General features: G+C 41.0%; 1 protein-coding gene across 2 annotated transcripts in view; it reads left to right on the plus strand.

Moving 5' to 3' along the window:
* Nucleotides 1-1,543, plus strand: part of LOC123991125 (cadherin-18-like) — a 412,196-nt gene extending 410,653 nt beyond the window's left edge. For both annotated transcript variants that reach the window (XM_046292353.1, XM_046292352.1), the window contains one exon: nt 696-1,543. In XM_046292353.1, the coding sequence (XP_046148309.1) occupies nt 696-1,231 (536 nt within the window). In that variant the 3' untranslated portion in view covers nt 1,232-1,543. The remainder of the gene's footprint in view (nt 1-695) is intronic.
* The last annotated feature ends 19,888 nt before the right edge of the window (nt 1,544-21,431 follow it).

Consider the following 21,431-nt stretch of genomic DNA (forward strand, 5'->3'; position numbering starts at 1 on the left):
GACTGCTAATGTGAAATACTGATTTACAGCTCTGCTCGCTTCTGTGTATAATCAGGAATTAATATGTATTATAATAAAAAGAAGGAATGTTTCAGGGCCTTTATTCCTAATGGTACTCTTACCTTTAATAGGGAGTAGAATGCCATTTGGGACAAAGACAGAGCTTTCATTTTGTTAGCTGTTTACGACCCAAAACATGCACATTTTGTATGAATTAATACATTACATGCAAACACCACATGCAGAGCATGGAATTAGCATGCGACCATGCTTGGATATTGTGCTGAAACGCAACTGCTACAATAATGATGGGGTGTTGTTAAACCAACCGTTTTGTTGATGTTTTCATTACAGTCATTATTGTTGTTGACATGGCTTCTCTACATGTCTCATTTTCTAATTTTATCGATCATCGTTCTGTTCATCACTCTCTGGAGTGGCATTGTAAAATCACCATTTTGTTGATGTTGTTTCCATTATTGTTGTTTCTGTTGACATGGTGTCTCTGCTTGTCACGCTCTTCTGAAGCGATCGTGGCTCTGTTCATCACCATTTTGTTGTTGTTGTTATTGACATGATATCTCTGTTCATTTCTCTCTTCTTACAGCGGTTGTGATTCTGTTCACTGTTTTTTTGATGGCATTGTTGATATTGTTGTTGTTGTTGACACAGCATCCGTCCTTGTCTTCCTCCAGTGATCGTGGTTCTGTTCATCACCCTGCGGCGGAGCAAGAAGGAGCCCCTCATCATCTCAGAGGAGGACGTGCGTGAGAACGTGGTAACCTACGACGACGAGGGCGGCGGTGAAGAGGACACTGAGGCTTTCGACATTATTGCCCTGCGGAACCCCGCCGCCGCTGAAGAGCTCAAGTTCCGACGGGACGTCCGGCCGGAGTCGGCCCGACAATGTGGCAGGCTGGCGCGGGGCTGCCACAGTCCCCCAGAGCTGGACCAGGTGAATGTGCAGAAGTTTATTAAACAAAGACTGGTGGAGGCAGACATGGACACTGGTGGGCCTCCCTATGACTCCCTCCAGACCTATGCATACGAGGGTCAAGGGTCGCCCACAGGCTCCATCAGCTCTCTGGACTCCCCAGGAACACACTCAGAACAGGATTATAACTACCTGGATGACTGGGGGCCCGAATTTCAGAAACTGGCAGAACTCTACGGGGAGGATATGGATGTGGCAGAGTTGGATGTAGCGATTGCAGTGACAGTGGCGACCTAGACTCTCAACGTCTGTCACAACTTCTGTTAAACTAATCGTCTCTCTCTCTCAATCCTCCTCCTCAAATAATTTTAAAACAATGAAACAGAAATGCTTTTGAACTCATTCCAGCTGATCTACTTTTACTGTTGAATAACTGACTGCCCCTTTTTTCAGTTTTCCTTTTGGATCATGGGTCTAATATGCAGAAGAATTTAATCAGATTTCGTGGATGGAAAAATATTAAGGATTAACGGAAAAAGGAAAATATTTTCCCTGGTGTATATTTTTTATTGCTCAATAAAGTCCTGAATTCCATATGAGTGGATATATGTGAAACGGAGTGTCAACTTTTTTTCTGAAGATCCACTGAGTAAGGGTTATCTTACACTCTTAAATTTTGTAATGGTAGTAGTATCATACAAAAATAAAAAAACAGAAATGTTTCCAGGACCAGAATTGAATAGCCATGCTGTAGGGTTTTAAGCCTTTTTTGCATATTTCCCAGGGTGCCTTTCGAGTGCATTTTAAAGTTACCAGTACCACCCATAAATCTGTTTGCTAGTGCCAGAGAAATGCTTGTTGGACTAATTCATTTTTTTCCCTGTTGCCTTTAACAAGTGAAGTTCTAAATGGATATATTGACATTTAAATTGTATTCATGAAGACAATTCATATTTCATAAGGCCTGCTTTTAAGGGCCCGTTTTTACCCTAATATAGTGGCCTAAAACTCATGGTTGACAGGCCACATCAGGCCAGTAAGTCACATTATACTGAATTGTAAAGTGGTAAGTAATTCCTATTGGAAAGGGGATGGCCAACATTTGGAAATGTAATATACCCGTAACCTCCATTCACAATGACTGCCAGGGTTCGGACGACCAGGATATGAGACTACCCTAAACAACTAACCTGGAACAATCATTTCAGTAAGGGGTTCAATAAGTCCAAGTAACACATTGGAATAGTATAGAAAAATGTAGGTTATTTATATTTGAGTAGTATAAGATTATTAATCAATCAATATAAATGTAAAAATCAAGATATTGAAACAAACAGTTCTAAATATCAGCCTGCAGTAGAGCATGCTGTGATATATGATAATGATGGGTGTAGTTTTGGTTTAACTCTGGTTTTTAACACAAATACTGAGGTTATTTTACACCATTGAATGTTAATTTAACTCTTGAATCGAAGGCTGACCCTATTTAGTCAACTGCTCGATTGTTTAGTTGACCAAAATTGTTTTAATTGACCAGAAGCATATCTCTCTCTCTCTCTCTCTATATATATATATATATATATATATAGAGAGAGAGAGAGAGAGAGAGAGAGAGAGAGAGAGAGAGAGAGAGAGAGATTTGCCACCTTTTTTATCAAAATGCGTTTTTTTGGCAGAAAAGCCCTCTCGAACATGTGACCTAACATGTGCCTTAATGTGCCTTAATAACAAACTTGAATGCTGTCTGTAAATACGAATAGAGTCCAATTGGTTTAGCCACAGAATAAGGTAGCAACCTTTCCGCTAGCCGTGATTGGCGGAGAGAATGAGTGGGCTGGACATGACGAGAGATGAGTTTGATTTGGTCTGCCTTATAACACGCATCTGTCTATTTGAGTTAGTCAATATGTCTAGGTACAAAAATGGCTCCAACAGAGATGGTCGCTTCGCGTTCTTAGGAAACTATGCAGTATTTTGTTTTTTTAATGTATTATTTGTTCTTACATTGTTACCCCATGAAATCTTAAGTCCTATTACGTGCAGCCGGGAAGAACTATTGGACATAAGAGCAACGTCAACTTACCAACATTACGACCAGCAATACAACTTTCCTGAAGCGGATCCTCTGTTTGGACCACCACCCAGGACAATGGACCTAATGCCAGAAACTGACCCAAAACAACGGCACCGCAGAAGGGGCAGACGGAGCTGCCTCCTGATCAGGCTCCGTAGACGTGCACATCACTGACCGCTCCTGAGTATACTACTCGCCAATGTCCAGTCTCTTGACAACAAGGTAGACAAAATTCGAGCAAGAGTTGCCTTCCATAGAGACATCAGAGATTGTAACAGTCTATGTTTTCACAGAAACATGGCTCTCTCGGGATATGTTGTTGGAATTGGTTCAGCCACCAGGCTTCTCCATGCATCGTGCAAACAAATACAAACATCTCTCTGGGAAAAGGAAGAGCGGGGGTGTATGCTTTATGATTAACGATTCATTGTGCAATCATAACAACATACAGGAACTCAAGTCCTTCTGCTCAAATGACCTAGAATTCTTTACAATCAAATTCCGGCCATTTTACCTACCAAGAGAGTTCTCATCATTTATAGTCATAGCTGTGTACATTCACCCTCTAGCGAACACCAAGACGGCCCTCAAGGAACTTCACTGGACCCTATGTAAACCAGAAACCATATCTCCGGAGGCTGTGTTTATTGTAGCTGGGGATTTCAGCAAAGAGAATTTGAGAACAAGGCAGCCTAAATTCTGTCAGCATATTGATTGCACGACTCGCAGGGCTAATACTCTCGATCACTGCTACTCTAACTTCTGCGATGCATACAAGATCTCCCCCGCCCTCCTTTCGGCAAATCAAACCACGACGCCATCTTGCTCGTTCCGTCTTATAGGCGGAAATTCTAACAGGATGTATCGGTGAGGAGAACCATTCAACACTGGTCTGACCAATCGGAAGCCACGCTTCAAGATTGTTTTGATCACGCAGACTGGAATACAGTGAGGGAAAGAAGTATTTGATCCCCTGCTAATTTTGTAAGTTTGCCCACTGACAAAGAAATGATCAGTCTATAATTTTAATGGTAGGTTTATTTGAACAGTGAGAGACAGAATAGCAACAACAAAAATCCAGAAAAATGCATGTCAAAAATGTTATAAATTGATTTGCATTTTAATGAGGGAAATAAGTATTTGACCCCTCTGCAAAACATGACTTGGAGGCAAAACCCTTGTTGGCAATCACAGAGGTAAGACATTTCTTGTAGTTGGCCACCAGGTTTTCACACATCTCAGGAGGGATTTTGTCCCACTCCTCTTTGCAGATCTTCTCCAAGTCATTAAGGTTTCGAGGCTGACGTTTGGCAACTCGAACCTTCAGCTCCCTCCACAGATTTTCTATGGAATTAAGGACTGGAGACCGGCTAGGCCACCCCAGGACCTTAATGTGATTCTTCTTGAGCCACTCCTTTGTTGCCTTGGCCATATGTTTTGGGTCATTGTCATGCTGGAATACCCATCCACAACCCATTTTCAATGACCTGGCTGAGGGAAGGAGGCTCTCACCCAATATTTGATTGTACATGGCCTCGTCCCTTTGATGCGCTGAAGTTGTCCTGTCCCCTTACCAGAAAAACACCCCCAAAGCATAATGTTACCACCTCCATGTTTGACGGTGGGGATGGTATTCTTGGGGTCATAGGCAGCATTCCTCCTCCTCCAAACATGGCAAGTTGATGCCAAAGACCTCCATTTTGGTCTCATCTGACCACTTTCACCCAGTTGTCCACTGAATCATTCAGATGTTCATTGGCAAACTTCAGACAGGCATGTACAGTGCCTTGCGAAAGTATTCGGCCCCCTTGAACTTTGCGACCTTTTGCCACATTTCAGGCTTCAAACATAAAGACATAAAAGTGTATTTTTTTTGTGAAAAATCAACAACAAGTGGGACACAATCATGAAGTGGAACAACATTTATTGGATATTTCAAACTTTAACAAATCAAAAACTGATTATTTTTTTTTGGTGCTGGTAGTATTTATATTTAAGTGCAGGTGGTCCACAATACTTTTGAGCTAATATTCTATGCAAGGAACAGGAGATCAAGCAGTAGACAATTTGAGGTGCCGGTACACAGGTCTGGTGAGCTCTCTTGAGCAAATAGCCTACAGCTATGTCTGTCCTGAGCTCACTGGTGTGGCAAACTCTGAATGCACAGAATAATGAGGGCCCAAGTTATTAGTTGGTACAATGTTTCAAGTTCGTTGCAGACAGGCCAAGCGTAGCTAATGTGATTGATAGCATATTTATTTTTATCAGTATATATGGAAAAATACACGTTTAAAATAAGAACAGACAACTTTCGTTTGACCAAGATTGTTTTTAGTCCTGGGACAGTCCTACTTGAATCAACACTTCAAATGTTACACTGAATAATCAACACTATTGAACACTGGCACATTTGCTGTGTGCTATGAAAGAGACACATCTGCAGGCTTCCATATATTTCAAGAACCTTTTAGAATTCTGAAGACCCGTAAATACCACCTCAAGAACACCACATATAACAAAAGTGTATTTATCTGGAAAGAGTTCTACAAGGAACCTTATGAGATGAGGATGAACCATTTAAGAAGCTTTTATTTTTTTGGTGTAGAACCGAGTTTACGCAAAGCTTTACATACTTAAGGCACAACGAGTTATATTGAACCATCACTTGCACTTTAATAAACATTCGAAAGTGTAATATTTTCTATCATTTCAGGTTTATCTATTTTAAACAACCACTTAAACTGGTCACGTGTGACACCCCACAAAACAATGAACATATACTTTCACGCTTTCCCTCAACACATTTTATCATTAGGGCGAACTATTCCTTTCATCTATTTTACACCATAGACAGCAACCATGATTCTTCTTAAAAGGGATATTGATTTCAAAACAGCCACTGAGTTTTTCTTCCAGTAGTAATTCATATAGCCTTCATAAAGCCTTCATAAACTCTATGAAAAATGTTTTACAAATGATCTATAACCATATATCATGCTTTTAAAAGGTTTAAAAGTGTGGCATAATTATGTGACACCACCAATGTCAAATGTGACATACACCTGTGCTTTATAAAGGGTGGCATAAGCACCGCTTAAGCTAGAGAATATTTCTTGCATTGGATCCGTATCAATCCACTGCATCCATCTATGTAACACTCCCGCATCAGCTGTGAAAAATGACAGAGCGAGAGCTATGTTTGTTAGACCATGAATCAGTCTTCTCTCAAATCGTCTGTAGCAGTTTGGCCTTCAATGTTTTATTACAGACAGAAATACTCCTCAGTTTCATCTGCTGTCCGGGTGGCTGGTCTCAGATAATTCTGCAGGTGAAGAAGGAGATCCTGGGCTGGCTTGGTTCCAAACTGGTCCGCAGTTGTGAGGCCGATTGGACGTACTGCCAAATTCTCTTGGAAACAGTTTATGATAGAGCAATTAACATTCAATTATCTGGCAACAGCTCTAGTGGACATCCCTGTAGTCAGCATGCATATTGTACGCTCCCTCAAAACTTTTTTTATTTGTATTGTCCCCAGCACAAGGTGCACCTGTGTAATGATCATGCTGTTTAATCAGCTTTCTGATATGCCACACCTGTCAGGTGAATGGAGTATCTTGACAAAAGATAAATACTCACTAACAGGGATGTAAACGCATTTGTGCACAACATTTGAGAGAAATTCACTTTCGGTATGTATGGAACATTCCTGTGATCTTTATTTCAGCTCATGAAAATGTTGCGTTTATATTTTCGTTCAGTATATTATGAACCCTCTATGGAGAGATGAGACTATCATGAAAATAAGGTATTTATGCTTTTTATTTGGAATAAATGTAAAAAAAAATCAAACAACCTGTTTTCGCTTCGCCATTATGGGGTATTGTGTAAAAAACAAATGTGTTGTTATTTAATCCATTTTAGAATAAGGCTGTAATGTAACAACATTGAAATTGAAGGGGTCTGAATACTTTACGAATTTACTGTCTAAGAAAGATGACATGTATTTATCAATTTTTGTCACTAAACAGCCTCCATATATATTGCCTTCGGAAAGTAATCCGACCCATTGACTTTTTCCACATTTTGTTACGTTACAGCCTTATTCTAAAATGGATTCATTAACAAAACATTTTTTTTTACATAAATAAAAAAGAATCCTTGTCAATCTACACACAACACCCATTTTTTGCAAACGGAAATACCTTATTTACATAAGTATTCAGACCCTTTTCTATGAGCCTCGAAATTGAGCTCAGGTGCATCCTGTTTCCATTTATCATCCTTGAGATGTTTCTACAACTTGGTTGGAGTCCACCAGTAGTAAATTCAATTGATTGGACATGGTTTGGAAAGGCACACACCTGTCTATATAAGGTCCCACAGTTGACAGTGCATGTCATAGCAAAAACCAAGCCATGGGGTTGAAGGAATTGTATGTAGAGCTCAGACGCAGGATTGTGTCGGGGCACAGATCTGGGGAAGGGTACCAAAAAATGTCTGCAGCATTGAAGGTTCCTAAGAACACCGTGGCCTCCATCATTCTTAAATGGTTTGGAAACACCAAGACTCTTCCTACAGCAAGCTGCCTGGCCAAACTGAGCAATCGGGGGAGAAGAGCCTTGGTCAGGGAGGTGACCATGAACCCGATAATCACTCTGACAGAGCTCTAGAGAACCTTCCAGAAGGACAACCATCTCTGCAGCACTCGACCAATCAGACCTTTATGGTGGCCTGACGAAAGCCACTCCTTAGTGAAAGGCACATGACAGCCTGCTTGGAGTTTGCCAAAAGGCAAATAATGGACTCAGACCATAAGAAACAAGATTCTCCGGTCTGACGAAATCCAAGATTGAACTCTTTGGCCTGAATGCCAAGTGTAATGTCTGGAAGAAACCTGGCACCATCACTACGGTGAAGCATGGTGGTGGGAGCATCATGCTGTGTGGATTTTTCAGTGCCAGAGACTGGGAGACTAGTCAGGGTCAAGGGAAAGATGAACGGAGCAAAGTACAGAGAGATCCTTGATGAAAACCTGCTCCGGATCACTCAGGACCTCAGACTGTGGCGAAGATTCAACTTCCAACAGGACGATTACCTCAAGCACACAGCCAAGACAACACAGGAGTGGCTTCAGGACAAGTCTCTGAATGTCCTTGAGTGGCCAGCCAGAGCCCGGTCTTGAACCTGAATAGCTGTGCAGCGACGCTTCCCATCCAACCTGACAGAGCTTGAAAGGATCTGCAGAGAAGAATGGGAGAAACTCTACAAATACAGATGTGCCTTTCTTGCAGTGTCATACCCAGGAAGACTGGAGGCTATAAAATCTGCCAAAGGTGCTTCAACAAAGTACTGAGTAAAGGGTCTGAATATTTATGTAAATATGTTATTTCAGTTTATTTTTTGTCAGTATTGTGTATCGTGTGTAGATTGATGAGGGGGGGAAAACAATTTAATCAATTTTAGAAGGATGTACTGTAACAAAATGTGGAAAAAGTCAAGTGGTCTGAATACTTTCCGAATGAGGGTAAGAATCGACTGTCCTCAGTTGTAACACTCAATACCGAGTTCCAGACTGCCTCTAGAAGCAACGTTAGCACAAGAACTGTTCGTCGGGAGCTTCATGAAATGGGTTTCCATGGCCGTGAAGTCCGCACACTAGCCTAAGATCACCATGCGCAATGCCAAGCATTGGATGGAGCGATGTTAAGGTTGCCGCCATTGGACTCTGGAGCAGTGGAAATACGTTCTCTGGAGTGATGAATCACGCTTCACCAACTGGTAGTCCGACAGACGAATCTGGGCTTGGCAGATGCCAGGATATTGCTACCTGCCCCAATGCATAGTGCCAAAGGTAAAGTTTGGTGGAGGAGGAATAATGGTCTGGGGCTGTTTTTCATGGTTTGGGCTAGGTCCCTTCGTTCCAGTGAAGGTAAATCTTAAATCTTAACTATTTTTAACTTAACTACTTTTCAAGATCAGTGTGGAAGAACTTGACTGTTCTGCACAGAGCCCTGACATCAACCCCATCGAACACCTTTGGGATGAACTGGAACGCAGACTGTGAGCCAGGCCTAATCGCCGTCACATCAGTGCTCAACCTCATTAATGCTCTAGTGTCTGAATGGAAGCAAGTTCCTGCAGCAATGTTCCAACATCTTGCGGAAAGCCTACCCAGAAGAATGGCGGCTGTTATAGTCAAAGAGGGGTCAACTTCATATTAATGCCCATGATTTTAGAATGAGACGATCGATGAGCAGGTGTCCACATACTTTTGGTCATGTAGTGTATGTGACCTTGTAAGAACAGTGTCATACGATATAAGGCATTTATGTATGTGTTATACATTACCAAAGTGGTCTTACATTAAATTAAGTACAACGTCATGCGATATAGTCTATATGGATGTGTTATGAATGACCAAAGGTGTCTCACTTCAAAGTATTAAAGGACACTACATGAATTACAGGACACTACATGGATCCACATGTAAATGTATGGTGTGAGAGATATTTAAATTGCTTGATGGACCTGCAAAGCTTGCGTTTGTTTGTGTGTGTGTGTCAGAATCTACATGATTTAGAATTGTCCAACATGATACTTCCGCAGGAAACGTGGGCTTGATAACAACCTGTTACAATGGTGCCAACATTTTGAGTGTGTAAATGTGTCAAAGACCTGTATGGGGCCAAACTCTCACGGTAAGGCAAATCTTTGTTGCGTCTGTGTTTGTGTACTGACTGAGCAACATGTAACTTGGTTTCAGAAGAAAGACTTTCAATTTCTTTAGTTTGGGGGCTTTCATCAAGGTAAGTGTTTCTTGGTGTGATGTCTTCCCCAAGCTATTGCAAACACTGCACACGTGGCCTTAGTGGGAGTGAACATAGAATTCTATAGGAGTGACCTTACCGAGTAATGTATTTGTCATCATCATTACTTAAAGTAAGTGGTACGCTGTTCAGCTAAAATAGAGTAAACACCTTTAATCAATATAATTACATTTGACATGATCACTTTGTGCTGAGTCCCATAGGGCGGAGCACAATTGTCCCAGCGTCTTTAGGGTTTGGCCGGGGTAGGCTGTCATTGTAAATAAGTAAATAAGAATTTGTTCTTAACCGACTTGTCTAGTTAAATAGAAGTACGAACCTGTCACACACTGAAGACCGATAGGTTAGCCAAACATGCAAACATGTTTATAATAGATACAAAGGCTGTTAAAATAGTGTATTAGTGCTTCTAGAAAGGGGTGTATACTGTGTATTTAGCCTGGCGAAGCCGTTTTATGCGTTGACTGAATGGAAGCTGGTCTTATGAGTCCTCACTCTCTGTGACTGAGTCAAGACCCAGTCCAAATGTATCTGATACCGAGATAAGACAGAGACACTCAATATGTGGTCTAGAGACTGGATTTGTGTAATACAAAACTGCTAACGATGACGATTTCTATTTGCAGGTGAAATCTCTTGAAAAATATCCTTTTGAAATATCATCACGTGAAGTGTTCCAAAACCACATGATTTTGCATGGGAAACGTTATATGATCATGTGAAAATCCACATGCATAACTTAGCAATGTCACATGTTAATTCATGTGTTTTTTCAATAAGGGATGGCTGCTACTAAGACACTGACAGGGTCTGGATGAAGGGATGGGAGACGGATGAATATTACAGACTCACTCTTTATCTCCTCACATCTCCTCTCTCTCTCCTTCTCTCTAATGCTCTCTATCTCTATCTTTTGATACGTCCCTTACTCCCTCTCTGTTGCTATCTCTACCTACAGTTGCTATCTCTACCTACAATCTCTCTCTCTCTCTCTCTCTCTCTCTCTCTCTCTCTCTCTCTCTCTTGCATTCTCTCTCGCTTTCTGAAGCTTTCTCTCTCACTTTCTCTCTCTCTCCCTTTCACTTGCTACTGTATCTCTCCTTCTCTTCTCTGTTATCTGTCTTTTCTCCTGAAATTCACAGATACAGCATTGAAGACACGCGAGTCACGTTTTTGTGGAATATCACAGTTTTTCTCAATTGCTAAAACACCATTTCTGAAACCTTGCTCCATTTCCTGAAAACATTAAACACAAAACCTCATCTTCAAGCACTATTTACATAACCTCTGACTCCTCTTGCAAAATGAAACATTCGCCTCAAAACATTTTTACCTGTGTTCAAAATCAAACACTGCTCTCAAATCATAAACAGTGATCAAAAATAATATACACTCTCAAGCAGTCAGTAAACAATACACCGAAAAATAGAAAACACATTGTTCAAAACATACAATTCTCAGGGAGAAGTACATTTATAATTTAAAAAAATCCATCATTGTCTTTTGATGAACAAAAACATGCTTTATCATAGTAGCTCAAAATTTATCAGAAATTACTACTCTGCTTTGCTCTTTGCAATTTTGTTTTTTGTTCTTCCTCCTCCTTGCACCCCTATTTTTACAGTACTGTACCCTGCATCTCACAAACTTGTCCTTTGTCTCTGTGATACTATAATTCTTGTTCTTTGTTGATATGAATCTGCAACCAGTCCAAATCTATTGAGCAGTCAGTACTGTTAATAAATAGAAAGCACAATGTTCAGGGCCATACAATTTGTCCATTGCACTGTATACTGCCTACAATGCACTGTACTACAGTATCAGTTCTCAGACTTTCTCCTTCCCACCTTCAACAACCTGTTTGCTCTCTGAACTGGCTTATGTTGGTTGTGTCACATCATTTGAAACAGGTTAAATCAATTTTGAGTGGTTGTGTTCAATCAATGACATATGTTCTCTATTTGTATTTGATTGTTGCCACTTGTGTTGACCAGTATGGATGACATGTGCATTAGAGTGCAGAATGTGTTTTGAGAATTAAAATGTGTTTAGAGTTTTGCTGAAAAGTCTAAGTGAGATCTGCAAATTGTGTTTTACCATGTGAAATGGTTTAAGGTATTGACAACAGACTGCATAATTAGCTAAATAGCAACTGAGAACTGTGTTCAGCCAATGGGTTTTAGTGTTTTAGCAATTGAGAAAAACTGTAAAACATACAATCTACTTGCAGTGAAGCCCCTCAACATTTTCATTACATTTTCATCTAGCAGACTCCCACCCAGATCGATCCACAGAAGAAACCAGGGTCAACGCCCTGCTCAAGGGCACGTCGACAGATCTCCCACAAGGTCAAAAACGGGGACCCGAACAAGCGACCGATCAGCCACCAGCCAAAGCTCCCAACCGCGAGGCCACCAGCCCTCCAAGATCCTCCCCACAGTTCCCAGAGAGCTGACCCTCAACCATCCGGGACTCTCCCCCACAGTTCTCCCACCGGGAGAAAACAATAATCCCCCGATGTGAGTCACATTGGTGTTAAAATATTGGGACATGGTTAGATTAGAAAGCTTTGAGTTACTGGACGTTGGTTTGGAGCAGAGTATCACTATCTCCCATTAACGTATGTGTGTGTGTGTGAGTGTGTGTGTTTGCATCTGCTTGTACATGTGTGTCTTTGCATGTCTTTGTGTATGTGTTTATGTGTGTGCTTCCCTGTGCCCCAGATAATGTCCAAGTCAATGGTTTCCAGTGTCACTTGCCAGGAAATCACTTGCCAGCTCTAATTGATGTAGTTGTGCAATCAACACATTTCAAAACGTCTAATTTCCTCCATCCACCACCGTCTGTGTGTGTGTGTGCGCGTGGGTGGGTGTGCACGCTCACCTGTGCGTGCCTGCGTGTGTGTGATCTTTACACTTACACTCAAGCCTAAAATACAGTGCAGAGGATAAATCTAGTAAAGAAAAGAACAGTCTTGTAGTTTATATGAGGGGACATCTTTCAAACATGACTGGCATAACTCATCTCCCATCAATTACAGTTTGCAGTTGAGAAACAATCTTAATATCATATTTAATCGATTGTAATACGACAAGGTTTGTGGAGACATTGTGCTTTGAATTGTGTTTGTGTGCAGAGGTAACATAACATGGAAAATGGCACTTTATAACATTTTAGTGTCAGTTGTAAATCTCTGCACATCATAGATTTATGTTGCACCAGATTTCTATGACAAGGAGTAGGTTGAGGCTGTGTCCCAAATTGTACCCTGTAGACCTTTTGCACAACATATCAAAGCCCACTTCGGTTCAACATCCTACCCTATACATAGCTTCCTGTCTCGATTGCGTGCTGTCAGCCTGATTCGAGGCATACTAGCCTCGAAGTCGTTCAGTTAGTGATTTTCTGTGTTCTGTGTCTTTTTTTGTCTCTTTAGCTAGCAAACGTTAGCTACCAGTACCTAGCTAACGTTAGTTACCAGTACCTAGCTAACGTTAGCTACCAGTACCTAGCTAACGTTAGCTACCAGTACCTAGCTAACGTGAGTGCTAACGACGTTAACGTTATTAGTTGGTGCGGCATCTTTATTGAAAGTTAGGAAATTAAGAAGATTTCATTGAACCTTCTAGTGAGCTTTGACATCTGAAGAAGAGAGCAGTACCTTTGCTATTCCAGTGGAATAACTACCATGTCCAAGACATCCTCATGTCACTGATGGGAAGCATCAACTGCATCTGGGCTGTGGCTTGCCTTTTCACAGAACTACCAATGTGGGCCTCTTGTGAAGCCGTGGGCCAAGGAGCAATGAGCTACTACTGCAATGCATCTTTCCTTTTTTTCCTGTGACCATCCACATTGTCTAACACCCCGTAATCTATTTATAGATAATACACACCTCTGCATATACTCCAAACAAAATGCTATAGAGTTTTTATTTAGTCACAAGAGAACAGAAAAATGTAACTGCATTGATGTAAATTATTAATTAATGAATTGCACAGACAGATTTGTTCGTTTGTTTCTCTTTCATTAATTGAAAGATAAAGGAGCCTGTCCCTTTATTTAGTTATTTAGTCTTTCCTGCCTAAGAACTTTTGCATGTACACATAAATAGTACCAGTCACCCTTCTCTCTAATTAGTGAGAACACCACTGGGTCTCTATGTATTCTCTCACCTGAAGAGACTACGTGAAGCTGGTCTTCTTCACTGAGCACAAATGTGCAGCCCTGAAAGTTGCTCTCCAGTCTGTAGTCATCCAGGAGCAGTGAAGGGATGTGTGGTGTCTCCTTATGGTGAACTACGTATCGCGTTTTGATTGGAGGCTGCTGTTAAGACAGGAGGCTCCCCACCTGTCGCTTTCCAAAATGGGAGTCGACTAAAAGCTTTTCCGCAGACATCCCCATGCTGCAGATCAATGGCTTGGATAGAGGGTCAAAGTTCTTGTATGCCTCTTCTATCTGGAGAACTGAGAGGTCAGGGAGCGGTCCGAGAAGGGCGCTGTAGAGTGTACTTCTGCAAAGCAAAGCAGCCACTGTGGTTAGCCAATCTAAACAATGTACTAGAAACCACCTGAAATTAAATCATTTTATACAGTCAAAGTGTAATAGCACATGACCAGCTACTACCTACTATTCTGGCTATTAGGGAATACTCAACTAATCCCTCCTGCCATGCGCTTTTTGGTGGGCTTGGTGATGGTCATTTTGCCTATGGGCCCAGGTTGCAGACCCTGTAAAAAGACAAGAGCACTATTCTAAATCTAATCATGAGACAATTTAAGTTTTCATTAAATCATTTATTAGCATTACGATGTGATTATAATCATTTGATGTTGATATGTGGTATAGCTTTTAAAAGATAGCACAGTCCTTGGCTTATGGCACTGCTGCTTGGCCTCTGTGCAGCTGTGCACAGGTGGGACAACTGGTGTTCCCATCTGTGAATAGTGTGCAGACTGGAATAGCAATGCAACTGTGTGGTTGCATAATGCAGTGCCAGCAACACACGAACAGTGATGTTGTGTCATTGTTACTGGCTCAGAGGGCTTCAGTACAACCTACGTGGGGATATACAAAGAAAATGATTAGACTATAAAATCACTCAACATGTGTCATGACCAGCAAACAGAAGTGACTGGCGCAACATGCAATAGCCACTTAAGTTCATTACAGCAACAAGGGTTTAAACTTTTCCATTAAGAGTATATGCCCTTGTTTAAATGTAATCTAATGCGTCCAACATAACAAAGTTTACATAAACAGCAAGGAAGACGATTGAACAATTACTACACTAAGAATGGTTTCATAGACATGGGTTAAGCCTAGTCCTAGACTAAGCAATGCCTCTTAATGCAGATATCCATTGAAAGGAACTTCTTAGTCTAAGACTAGGCTTAATCTCTGACTGTGTAAACGGCATGTAGTGTGTCGCAAACAGCTGAAATGTCACCTTACACTCAAACTGTGTGGCTTCTCATTTTTCCTCATGGACCTGTAGCAGCAAGCCCTTATGCTGACCTCTCCTGTGACTTTGTCCCTGTTCGAAACTATTTGGAATATAAAGAATGAGCAATCGTAATGTTAGCTAGCTACTGTAAAAGGCATGTTTTAAACTATGTTATTGCTTTGAGTAAACATCTTGTCTGGTCTGATAGGCAACTTTTCTATTTTATTTAACCTTAATTTAACTAGGCAAGTCAGTTAAGAACAAATTCTTATTTACAATGATGGCCTACGGCCTACCAAACAACTTGGCTATACTTACCTTCATAGTTCAAAGGTAACTGGTGACAAAGTTTGAATCCTTTTTCCAACTTGGAGGTCGGTGCTTTGCTATTTGTCTTGGCCAGACAATGTACATCAGTCACTGCTAGTGTACTGTATGGGGAAAAGAGGGAAATTTCACTGATTCCAGAGCATTGCCTGTATATTTGATTAAAGTTGTTGCATGTGTGTGTGTTTTTGTGTGAGTATTGTGTTTTTAAGTACTGTACGTGTGTGTGTGGGAGCACCTACCTGCCTTCGAGTGTACACGTGTGTGCATGTCCTCACGGAGAACGGTGGTTGCGTAACACTTGGCCTTAAGAGTCAATACTGAGAGGCCTTTCATGGCATTTGAGGTCAGAGGCTCCCCAGAGGACTGCACACAGCCTGCCAGGCATCACGGACGGAGGGTATACTGTAAATATGATTGAAGGAGGGCCTATCTTTGCATACTCTGAATTTTCATGAGTCTTCAAAGTGTCTGAAGGTGAAATGGAATTAAAAACATCAAAGAACTAAGCCCCTCTTCAAAAGTCAATCCACTACCATTAGAGAGAAGTTGTTGTGTTGAAACGTAAAGAAGTAGACGTTGTGTTTTTGCAGTGGGAAAAGTCATGAGTTATGAAAAGTTTTTTATGCTGACATTTCACTCCACGAAGAAAGTGGGAAAGTTCCTTATTGACCAGGGGTTGTGTCACATAGAAATAGAATTACATATGCCTTGATTCTAATTCTACATTATGTGTTGCCGTTCAATGTTATTATGTATTACCATACAGACATCTTGGCTTAGTCAAAGGCCTTGGAACTGTGGTCAAGAATATTCACGGATGCATGCACAAGCACGCACACACAAACACCGTTCATATACATCTACTCTTCATTAAATATTTATATCCATCTACAAATGAATTTGTTTCTATACAACAAGAAAATCAGCATGTACACCCTTTGACTAGAGCACATCCACTATGACAATAATCTCCATAAAAACTCCCCCAAAAATAAATGACTGTGAGATATGAGAGGCTCAGAATGCCTCTGTCAGCTAGATGGATAACCTAGAAATGTTGTAAATTTGGGCTCTCACAGCTCTGAACTCTCACCAACATTGCTGACTGTATGCTGCTCTAAGTTCTGCATCCCAAATGACACCCTATTCCCTATATAGTGCTATAATTTTGACCAGAGCCCTATTAAACAAAAAAACAAAGTTTTAAGCGAGAATAAGCATTGGTCTGAAGCTGCCATTTTAAATTCCAGGTCATAATGCAACAAAATAGGAAAAACGCCAAGGGGGGGGGGGGTGATTACTTTTGCAAGGCACTGTACACATACGTATACACTGCAGGTCAAAAGTTCTAGAACACCAACTCATTATAGGGTTTTTCTTTATTTTTACTATTTTATACATTGTAGAATAATAGTGAAGGCATCAACACTATGAAATGACACATATGGAATCATGTGGTAACCAAACAGGTGTTAAACAAATCAAAATATATTTGCTATTTGAGATTCTTCAAATAGTGACCCTTTGTCTTGATGACAGCTTTGCACACGCTTGGCATTTTCTCAACCAGCTTCACCTGGAATGCTTTTCCAAGTCTTGAAGGAGTTCCCACATATGCAGAGCACTTGTTGGCTACCTTTCCTTCACTCTGCGGTCCAACTCATCCCAAACCATCTCAATTGGGTTGAGGTCGGGTAATTGTGGAGGCCAAGTCATCTGATGCAGCACTCCATCACTCTCCTTCTTGGTCAAATAGCCCTTACACGGCCTGGAGGTGGGTCATTGTCCTGTTGAAAAACAAATGATAGTCCCACTAAGCCCAAACCAGATGGGATGGTGAATCGCTGCAGAATGCTGTGGTAGCCATGCTATTTAAGTGTGCCTTGAATTCTAAATAAATCACAGACAGTGTCACCAGCAAAGAAACCCCACACCATAACATCTCCTCCTCCATGCTTTATGGTGGGAAATACATTTGTGGAGATCATCTGTTCAGCCACACCGCGTCTCACAAAGACACAAATTCCACCAGTCTAATGTCCATTACTCGTGTTTCTTGGCCTAAGCAAGTCTCTTCTTCTTATAGTTGTCCTTTAGTAGTGGTTTCTTTGCAGCAATTCGACCATGAACGCCTGATTCACACAGTCTCCTCTGAACAGTTGATGTTGAGATGTGTCTGTTACTTGAACTCTGTGAAGCATTTATTTGGGCTGCAATTTCTGAGGTTGATAACTCTAATGAAATTATCCTCTGCAGCATAGATAACTCTGGGTCTTCCATTCCTGTGGCGGTCCTCATGAGAGACAGTTTTAGCTCTTGATGTTTTTTTTGCGACTGCACTTAAAGAAACTTCTTGTTTCTTCAAAGTTCTTGAAATGTTCTGTAATGATGGACTGTTGTTTCTCTTCGCTTATTTGATCTGTTCTTGCCAAAATATGGTCTTACCAAATAGGGCTATTTTCTGTATACCCCACCTACCTTGTCACAACACAGCTGATTGACTCAAATGCATTAAGAAGGAAAGAGATTCCACAAATTAACTTTTAAAAAGCACACCTGTTATTTGAAATGCATTCCAGGTGACTACCTCATGAAGCTAGTTTAGAGAATGCCAAGAGTGTGCAAAGTTGTCATCAAGGAAATGTGTGGCTATTTGAAGAATCTCTAATAGAAAAAATATTTTGATTTGTTTAACTACTACATGATTCCAAATGTGTTTTTTTGTAGCAGCGGTTTAGAGTACTTAAGTGTAAATACCTTAAAGTACTACTTCAGTAGTTTTTTTTGTGGTATCTGTACATTACCTTACTATGTAGTTATATTTATAAAGTATTTTTATCTGCACACTTTCTGGTTACCTGGAATATTTCTTTATTGTAGGCTACTTCCACCTTTAGTCTTAATCCAAATTTTAAGTACAGATCAACAATTTACATTGTTACATCATACAAAACAGAACGCAGGTATTAACAAGAAAATACTGAAAAATACAAAAAATATCAATGAATTAATAAATAAATTAACAATTCTAGTGCAAATGTAATCACTCTGAAAAGATCTTATTATGATTCAGGAAAAAGTTATTGTTGTTATTCACTAGGGTTAATGTTTTAATAAGATATCTAAATTCAATCAAAATATGTGTAATTTTGGTCTAGAATTGTTTATTTTTTGTTTGTGTATAAAGTATTTGGCAACAATAATAAAAATGCCCAATCATTTCAATGGTCTTGTTATCATTGCAATAGTAACATATTATACCTGTAACGGTTTCCGTCCTCTTCTGAGGAGGAGTAGGAAAGATCGGACCAATACACAGCGAGGTGTTCATCATTTTATTAAACTGAACTGAACACTACAATACAATACAATACAAAGTAAACAAAAAGAACAATCGAAACAGTTGTCTGATAACTAATACTAAGACAGAAAACAACTACCCACAACCCATAGTGGGAAAACAGGCTGCCTAAGTATGGTTCTCAATCAGAGACAACAACAGACAGCTGTTCCTGATTGAGAACCACCAAAAACAAAGAAATACAAAAACATAGAAAAAAGAACATAGAATGCCCACCCTAGTCACACCTAGTCACACCCTGGCCTAACTAAAATAGAGAATTAAAAGCCTCTATGGCCAGGGCGTGACAATACCCTTCATGTGAAAAACATGGGTAGTGTTTATAATGGTAAATAAGTATTTTGCAAGGTTTTCCTAAAATTCTGACACAAATTTACAGTCAAAGAACAAGTGAGACAGATTATCACCTTGTTTTTCACAGAAAACACAGATATCACAGATATGGCTTCCAGTTGAAGCTCGCATCCGCTACAAGACAATGGTGCTTGCCTACGGAGCTGTGAGGGGAACGGCACCTCAGTACCTCCAGGCTCTGATCAGGCCCTACACCCAAATAAGGGCACTGCGTTCATCCACCTCTGGCCTGCTCGCCTCCCTACCACTGAGGAAGTACAGTTCCCGCTCAGCCCAGTCAAAACTGTTCGCTGCTCTTGCTCCCCAATGGTGGAACAAACTCCCTCACGACGCCAGGACAGCGGAGTCAATCACCACCTTCCGGAGACACCTGAAACCCCACCTCTTTAAGGAATACTTAGGATAGGATAAAGTAATCCTTCTCACCCCCCCCCTTAAAATATTTAGATGCACTATTGTAAAGTGGCTGTTCCACTGGATGTCATAAGGTGAATGCACCAATTTGTAAGTCGCTCTGGATAAGAGCGTCTGCTAAATGACTTAAATGTAATGTAAAATGGTATAATAGAGATACATGAGTGCATAATAGAGATACATGAGGGTATAATAGAGATACATGAGGGTATAATAGAGATACATGAGTGCATAATAGGGATATATGAGTGCATAATAGAGATACATGAGGGTATAATAGAGATACATGAGGGTATAATAGAGATACATGAGTGCATAATAGAGATACATGAGTGCATAATAGGGATATATGAGTGTATAATAGAGATGCATAAGGGTATAATAGAGATACATGAGGGTATAATAGAGATACATGAGTGTATAACAAGGGATACATGAGTGTATAATAGAGATGCATGAGTATATAATAGACATACATGAGGGTATAATAGAGATACATGAAGTTATAATAGAGGACCTGAGCCCTAGGACCATGCCCCACGACTACCTGACATGATGACTCCTTGCTGTCCCAAGTTTACCTGGCCATGCTGCTGCTCCAGTTTCAACTGTTCTGTCTTACTATTATTTGACCATGCTGGTCATTTATGAACATTTGAACATCTTGGCCATGTTCTGTTATAATCGCCACCTGGCACAGCCAGAAGAGGACTGGCCACCCCACATAGCCTGGTTCCTCTCAAGGTTTCTTCCTAGGTTTTGGCCTTTCTAGGGAGTTTTTCCTAGCCACCGTGCTTCTACACCTGCATTTGCTTGCTGTTTGGGGTGTTAGGCTGGGTTTCTGTACAGCACTTTGAGATATCAGCTGATGTACGAAGGGCTATATATATTGTTTTATTTGATTTGATTTGATTTGAGATACATGAGGGTATTATTATTTTTTTTTATTTTTTTTTCACCTTTATTTAACCAGGTAGGCTAGTTGAGAACAAGTTCTCATTTGCAACTGTGACCTGGCCAAAATAAAGCATAGCAGTGTGAACAGACAACACAGAGTTACATTTTGAAAAGAAGGTCGACGACATCCGATCCTCGTTTGCTAAGTCAAACGACACCGCTGGTTCTGCTCACACTGCCCTACCCTGTGCTCTGACCTCTTTCTCCCCTCTCTCTCCAGATGAAATCTCGCGTCTTGTGACGGCCGGCCGCCCAACAACCTGCCCACTTGACCCTATCCCCTCCTCTCTTCTCCAGACCATTTCCGGAGACCTTCTCCCTTACCTCACCTCGCTCATCAACTCATCCCTGACCGCTGGCTACGTCCCTTCCGTCTTCAAGAGAGCGAGAGTTGCACCCCTTCTGAAAAAACCTACACTCGATCCCTCCGATGTCAACAACTACAGACCAGTATCCCTTCTTTCTTTTCTCTCCAAAACTCTTGAAACGTGCCGTCCTTGGCTAGCTCTCCCGCTATCTCTCTCAGAATGACCTTCTTGATCCAAATGAGTCAGGTTTCAAGACTAGTCATTCAACTGAGACTACTCTTCTCTGTATCACGGAGGCGCTCCGCACCGCTAAAGCTAACTCTCTCTCCTCTGCTCTCATCCTTCTAGACCTATCGGCTGCCTTCAATACTGTGAACCACCAGATCCTCCTCTCCACCCTCTCCGAGTTGTGCATCTCCGGCGCGG

The sequence above is a fragment of the Oncorhynchus gorbuscha genome, linkage group LG12 (assembly GCF_021184085.1).
Source record: "Oncorhynchus gorbuscha isolate QuinsamMale2020 ecotype Even-year linkage group LG12, OgorEven_v1.0, whole genome shotgun sequence".
Classification (NCBI taxonomy): domain Eukaryota; kingdom Metazoa; phylum Chordata; class Actinopteri; order Salmoniformes; family Salmonidae; genus Oncorhynchus; species Oncorhynchus gorbuscha.